The sequence below is a fragment of the Medicago truncatula genome, chromosome 4 (genome assembly GCF_003473485.1).
Source record: "Medicago truncatula cultivar Jemalong A17 chromosome 4, MtrunA17r5.0-ANR, whole genome shotgun sequence".
NCBI lineage: Eukaryota > Viridiplantae > Streptophyta > Magnoliopsida > Fabales > Fabaceae > Medicago > Medicago truncatula.
Genome location: NC_053045.1, coordinates 22435012 through 22442974, shown reverse-complemented (window position 1 = coordinate 22442974; position 7963 = coordinate 22435012). Strand labels below are relative to the sequence as shown.

The following is a 7963-nucleotide window of genomic DNA, read 5'->3' as shown; positions in this document are numbered from 1 at the left end:
TTTATTAGAGACTATGTTCACTAAGCCTTTAACTGTGGAAATATTTGATTTTATAAAGAAAAATTTGAACATGCACTTTGTGTCTCATTAAATTTGCTTGCTCCTGAACAGGAATTTAGGTTCTGAAGTCGTTCAGAAGCTATAGTCAATCAAAAGCTCTTTATTGAGGTTCTGAGGAAAATGTGCTTATGAAGATGACATCAACATCTGAACTCCAGAAGCTGGGTTTTGTTCTCCTGAATAGCAGAGTTAGTTGAAACGTTGGAAGTTACTTTTTAGTGACACCGGTCCCACTAACTTGGCAGTTACTTTGAGAAACTCTGACGTGGCTTAAGTGTATTGGTGTATGACTTAAGAGGGAAATGATGATTTTAAGCTTTGAATGTACTATCTCGCGCCCCCAATGTCATTAATGTTGTGTTTGTTTGTCCCCTTTCTGAATTGCAATCGTTTTACTACTCAAAACACTTAGACAAATCACACACTACTCACTTAACAACCTACAATTTCCTCTTTTCACTATGTTCTTTGCGAAGTAAGTTCTTTCTCGTCAACAAAACCTAGAACCCTAAATCTTCATACTCATCAGTGGCGTCTTCAAGTTCTGCTCCAGAAACAAATATGCAAGAGGCTCCGGGATATGAAATCAGAGGGAGAACTATGTTCCTAGAGGAATGGGAACTCAAGATTAAGACTGAAAATCCAGTAGACTTCACTTCATTAGCACATCATGGCTGTGACATCAGAAGTTACTATGAATCACAAAGTCTCAATGTTTCACCAAGAGACTTATCTGCTCAACCATGCAGGCGAGAGAATTTCTAAATGTTTACAACTGTAAACAAGTAAATTTGTTCTTATACTTTATTTAACAATGGTAGTGTAAATTGAACAAATGAACAGAATCTTTAAGATTTCTGAGATATAAACTTAAATAAGATATAAATAAATGGTTTAAATGTGTCATTGGTCCCTGCACTTTCATCAGATTTTGGCATTGGTCCCTGCACTTTTTTTTGTTTGGCATTGGTCCCTGCACTTTGTAAAAATATTGGTATTGGTCCCTCTGTTAACTTTCTGTTAAAAAAAAAACACAAAACCAACGGAGTGCCACGTGGCCCAATCATTTCACGCCACGTGGCACCAATATCAATATTTTTACAAAGTGCAGGGACCAATACCAATACTTTTACAAAGTGCAGGGACCAATACCAATAGTTTTGTGTTTTTTTTTAACAGAAAGTTAATAGAGGGACCAATACCAATATTTTTACAAAGTGCAGGGACCAATTTCAAACAAAAAAAAGTGTAGGGACCAATACCAAAATCTGATGAAAGTGCAAGGACTAAAGGCATATTTAAACCTAAATAAATAAACAAATGAACAAAGTGTGGTAAACGAAGATGATACATAAACATTCGGAGCTTTATTATATATATTTGAATATCAATCGAACAGAATACATGTCTCATTCTCTCTTAGGTTCAATTGAAATGAACAATAGCTCCACGTTTATTTATTAACATTATGTTTATAATTAAAGGCAAGCAACAAGGAAACATTATTACATTGAAAAACAAGCTTCACCATCCCAATAATAGGTCATTCTTTCTGGAACACGACTGGAAGGGCACCACCATCGAGGGCCAACAAAATCTTTCCATTCTCGCGAATAAGACCAACAGTTCCACATTGATTCTTACAATTAGGGCACACCTCTGTAGGGCACCATTGAATGTTATAGTTGCCACTAGTTTGGGTCTGCACAATCCTAAAAAAGTTACCTTGTTGTGATCCTGCACTATTATCTCTTCCAGTGACAATCAATCTCCTTCCACTTGTAGCATCTTTCTCACCTAATCTCCAGTCTGTTGACTGCCCACAACTTGTGGATGTTAGGAATGTAACTCTCAAGTCTCTGTTAAGCCTAACATTGTCATCATCATGATGAGGAGCAAAAGGAGTGAACTTCACAGCCACTCCAAGTGTCCCTTCACTGTTGTCAAGACCAACATGCAAAGGGCATGGCCCATTTCCGGTGACCAAAGTGGAACCTCCTCCATTGCCTCCGATAGCAGGCCTGATGAAGTATTCCTCATCGTCCTCAACGGGTTCACCACTTGTGTCGATGACAAATTGCGATATTGATGTTTTTGCCATCAAAAGCCACACATGAGCTAGTATGAATATGGTGAGGGATCTAGTTGACATGGTTGTTAATTGATTATAAACTTGTTTGCTCAAACTCAAAGGCTATGAATAAGTATAAGAGGATGTAGTAGTTTTGTGATTTCTTGTTCGTTGTTGAGCAAGATATTTATAGGACTGATCTTGTTACGTACCATGCATGCAATGCATAAAATGATTGATGAGTATATGAATAAAAATCCAATTAATTAATACATGATTTTTTTTTTCAATTGTTAGTTATACCTTCAGAATCTAATAGAGCATTAAAACAAAAAATAACTAACCTTATTGAGGATAGGTGGCGTGTCAAGGATAAAAACTTGATTTGTGTTCTTCTTTGGATCGGGCAACTTTGTAAGGATGGAAAAAATGAAAAGGAAAATGGTGAAAATTTTCATAGTTTCAATCGTCGAAATGAACTGCGTATAGGACCAAAACTGTGCAAGTAGAGACCAAAAGACTTTTATTCCCATTTTTGTTTCGGCACGTACTCTCCCACCCTTTTGTCCAAAATGATATCCGTTAACTAAATTTAATTAAGGTTTTTTTATATGACACTTACAAAATTATACGTAGTTTATCTAGCAACTCATGAAAATAAAACACATTAGCAAATTTGCAAGTGAAGTATAAATTAGTGGTGAACATAATGGTATCCATGGAGTTTGTTGAATGTGTATCATTGATCCAATCATTCTATGTCTTGTTACATTTTTATATTAATTTATATCCTTATTTATTGAATTTCATCCATCTTAACTGCTTCATTAACTACAATTAATAAGTGTGTTTTAGTAAATGCTATTAATTTTATCATTAAAATCAACACAATTAATCATTTCCTTAATAATCGTGAACAAATCTTAAACTACTAATATTGTGAGACGGAGGGGGTATGTGGATACATTTGTGGATTTACTCATCTGGCCAATTTTTATTGGTTGTTTGGAGAAATTACTCATAATTCTTGAAAGATAGCATAGACCACTAGTTGCTATAATTTAGATTGAAGAACTTAAATGTAAAAAAGTCTTTTTTTTTCCCCTTTATCTTTTACCTAATATGTTTATTGACCATTTTTTATAAATTTGTTTAGGTCCTTTATGTTTCGCAACGTCATATACGTTCATCCTATCCTATTCTTTCTATTGCCATTAAAGGAAAATTGAGGTGTCAATAAACTTTATGTTTCGCAACGTCATATATCGGCTCACAATTAATCACCGCATTAGTAACTTGGTAAACTAATAATTCTCACTTGAAACACTAAAAGTAACCCTCACTAAGAAATTACTAAATTATTCTTACTCGCAAAATGACAAAATTACCCTTTTTGCACTAGAACCCATTAAAATGCACCCAATGATAAATAATCACACACAACCACATAAAAACACATTAATATAATTAAAATAAATCTAACGAAAATCGGGTTGTTACATTGGACGTGTGGCGAGTCATGAAACACTTGGTAAGGGGGTGACTACATGCTGACCAATATAGCCGAGTTGATGGTGAGCTTGATATTGTTGAGTCAGGCTAAGCGTGATTTTAATTGGTAAACTGGTGCTAAGTAGAACTTGGCTGGATGAGGTGAAATAAGCACGATTTAAACGGTCAAACTAATGTTAAGTAAGACCTCATTAGTACCAATTTGTGAATTTTACATTATAAAATATGATTTTCACTAATTATCCTCAAAATTTGGCTCTATATTTGTTAATGTAGCCAAGATTGAGTCCCAACTTGTAGGATTGCACGATCTTACATTCCACAACACCTCGATTGTGCTTTGACTTTACTCTGATTCGATTTTGCATTGTTTCCTCTGCTTTATCTGTTTTTTGTCGTTTTTCCTCTATTTCCTCTATTTTTCTATATTTTGTTGCATGGTTCCTCTGGTTTTCCTCTATTATCTTTGTTTTTATGATTGGTTCCTATGTATTCTTTCTATTTTCTCTGTCTATTTCTCTCAACTCTATCAACAAAGTATCGCTCCTACTTACGAACCGTGTTACGTTCCTCGTGTTTACGTTCTTTCACCTGCCGGCAGATCCTACGTAGGATCTCGATCCTGATTACATTGATATTTGTATATTTAGTTAGGCTAAAGTGCACTTTTTCCCCCTTAACTTTTAAAAACTTGCAATTTTGGCCCCCTAAGTACAAAAACTACAATTTTGGCCCCCCAAGAATTATCCCCTTTGCAATTTCGATCTTTTTTACCAATTTTGACCGGTCAATGCCTACGTGGCATGCCACGAGTGTAATTATTGAATTAATTTTTATAAAAAATCATATAATCCTTTTTTTAAAATTAAACAAATGAAAAATTAAATTAGAAAATAAAAAAAATCGAAATCTTTAAAATCAAATCATCCGATTAAAATCATTCATCAAGATGCTTCTTCTTCATACTCCTCCAGGTTCGTCTTCTTCTTCCATTCAAACCCAAACTCATGAATATTCATCATCTTCTTCTCAGGAAACAGCAAAATCAAGGTTCCATTTCATCTGAAAAAACGCTGCTTTCAAAAACGGAACCTGAAAATTGAAAAATCCTGATTTAATATGACATCCCAAAAGCGTACTCCATGGAAGAAATAGCAGTAGCTGCACCATTATTATTATTCAGAAAATATTGAAAACTATGATTGTGCATTCATTACACAACCATGGATTTAACATCTCACAGTCCGAAATTAACAGAGTTTGTAATTTAGGAAAAATATAGAGAGGTAAGACCTCTAAGCTCCCACATGATTGAACAAACAATGTTTCAAGGGAAGTGAGTTGTTGTGCAGCGTTGAAGAAAAACTTCAAATTGTCACAATAATGAAAACCCAAAGTTTGAAGATGGTTCATGCTTGCAAATTCATCATGTGACAAAACAGATTGCTTTTGAGAGGAAGAAGAAGAATAAGGGTCAATTGGTGTACATGGATCTCTCATATGTAGGCTCAATTGTTGTTGTTCTTAAGATTGAGAGGAAGAAGAAATAAAAGATTAAGAGCCTGTTTGAAACACTTCCCAAAAACTCTTTTTTAGTTTTTAAAAACTTGAAAATTAAAAACTTTTTTGCTAAACTATTTTTTAAAATTACAGTTTTGAAAACTGTTTTGAATTTTTTAGTTTTGAGGACTAAAACTAAAACATGTAAAAGGATAACTATTGTGAGAAGATGACTTGTATATTTCAAAAACTAAAACCAAAAACTATTTCAAACAGGCTCTAAGATTTGGGTTTTATTTTTAATTTTTTTCTGATTTTTTTTTTTTTTTTATTTCATTTTCCTTTATTTAATTTAAAAATGATAATATGCTTTTTTAATTTTTTTTAATTCAATAATTACACAAGTGGTGTGCCACGTAGGCATTGACCGGTCAAAATTGACCAAAATGATTAAAGTTGCAATGGGGCTAAATTTTAAGGGGCCAAAATTATAGTTTTTGTACCTAGGGGACCAAAATTGCAAATTTTTAAAAGTTAGGAGGGAAAAAGTGCACTTTAGCCATTTATTTATTTACTATTCAATACAACCAAATAAATCATGATTCAAACTCTAAGGGTCTGTTTGTTTCCAGGGAGAGAAGAAGGAAAGATCGTGAAGGGAGGGAAAGAGGATCGAAGGATTGAGTTTCCATTGTTTGGAACAAATATAAAAAGGTAATGGAAAGAAAGATTTAGCTGGGACCCACCCCAAAATCCTTTACGCGCTCAATTGGACGGAAAGCGGGAGAATGGGCTCAATTTTTGGGCGAAAAGACAAAAGTGCCCCTAAATCCTAATACAATAATATTGTAAATATGATCGTGTGTATACTCCAGCTTCTCTCATGAAACTATAAGAGAGTTCATTGTTTTCTCTTTCAATGGTTTCTCTGCCATCTACTTGAATCCAAATCATTGCACTGCTTCCATTTTTCTTTGCCATCAATCAGTAACTCATTGTTTTGTAAGCTACTATTCTAACTCTCTTATTTTTCATTTGTGTTTTTCCCCTTCCATTTGGGTATTCCTTTATTTATTGAAAATTTTGATTTTGAATTAAGTGTGTTTTTTTTCATTATCTTCTATGCATGAAATTGATTTTGTTTTGATGAAATTTTATTCCTTCTATGTTTTCTCCCCTCATTTTATTATCTTTGAATGCTTTTGGGATGAAGTGAGAAAAAATAACTTGTGTGTTTTGGGTTTCAAAGAAAATCTGATTTAGATAACTATTTTTTTGACTATTTTTCCCTTCAGTTTGGGTATATTAAGTCATGGTGGTTTCAGTTTGGGTAAATTATGGATGTTGGGAAGACAACATAAAACATGATATTGTTGTTGTTTTGGAGTTCTTTTTTATCAAACTTAGAATGGGGTTATGAATGTTTTTAGACCTAAGATTTGTTATAGGTAGTGTTCTGGTGTGTTATTAGGTGATGAGTGATTTATCAGAGGTTGTCATGGCAGCTTGATGCCAATGTGATGTGGTGCTGGGGATTAGGTAGGTGGTCTCTCAAGTCTCAAACCCTTCATAGAATATGTGTATCACGTGGTCCATTTGTATAAAACTCAAGAGATTAAAACATGGAAAGAGATTGTCAGCAATACGTTGTCCCCCTCCACAAAATGTTTGGTAATGGAATGTGGATGGATCGTTGAAAGGGAAGCTGGGAGCTGCAGGTATAGGTGGTGTGTTGAGGATTTCATTGTGAGAGATGAAGCTGATGTTTGTGACATCAATTGGTTTAAAAGACTCAAATGAATCTGAGTTTAAGGCAATTGTTTTTGCAGTCTAGTTTTCCTTTCAAAATAAATATTGGTTGAAAGGTTTAACATTTGGGTGGGGTGTAGTGATGGGTGTTCATTTAATCTGAGATTCTTGAGCAACAAAATGTAAAAACATGCAGAGTTTGATGGATGTGGTCTTTGTTAATTTAAACAAGGAAGCTAATCAAATAACCGACTCGTTAGTAAAAGTAGGATTACGAACTGATGGCAATAGAATATCTAGGTTTCAATGTGGATAATGCAGGTCTGCCGAGTTCTGTTTTATTTTGTACCTGTTGCGCTATTTTTGTGTGCTTCGTGTTGTTGTTGGGTGTGTTTTTAGTGTGCTGGGGATTTTTCCTTCTGGTGGTCCTATACAGTTTGCTGGCAGTAACATAGTTGGAGTTGATATTTTGTGATCTGTCATGTGTTATTGTATTTAGGTAGTGATCTTGTGTCTTCTTAGGTTATGAGTGTTTTTTCTTTCAATTGTTTGGGATGTGTGTGATGATGCTATCTGTTTATGCTAAGCTGGATGGTTTTTCTTAATAAAGTGATTTGTTTATCTAAAAACAAAATGAACTCTAGATTCTTGTTTTGAATACTTGGCGAGGAGGCGTTGACAGGTTTTTGTTAGGGGCTGTGTGGTTTTGGGCAACATGACAGCAGTTAGGGAGGTTTTGTGTTGACAGGGGCGTGTTTTTGGGTGTGCTTGTTAGCAGTTCTATTTTTTATGGTTTCAGTAGCAGCTGTGCTGCACTTTTGTTTGGCATCTACAACTGTTTTGCTATTTTTCTGTCATTTACGCCTTTCTTTCCGAAGCTTTATCATGCCCATGTTTTGGCTCATGTAATCCTTCTTTGCCTTTTGCACTTCTTTTGTTAGGCTTTAATGATATATGCCAATTAAAAAAAAAAATAGAGATTGCAGGGGAGCTAAATATGCATTATGGAAAGCTTGTGTATAGCATCAAGAGTCTTTAACTTGTAAATCAAGTGTTAAAAAAATTATTTCT

General features: G+C 34.3%; 1 protein-coding gene across 1 annotated transcript; it reads right to left on the bottom strand.

Annotated features, from left to right (window-relative positions):
• Positions 1-1547: 1547 nt before the first annotated feature.
• On the bottom strand, positions 1548-2273 carry LOC25480846 (kunitz type trypsin inhibitor 104-like). The gene has a single exon (XM_013586671.3). The coding sequence runs from the start codon at positions 2210-2212 to the stop codon at positions 1604-1606; it is 609 nt and encodes a 202-aa protein (XP_013442125.1). The 5' UTR covers positions 2213-2273; the 3' UTR covers positions 1548-1603.
• Positions 2274-7963: the final 5690 nt, after the last annotated feature.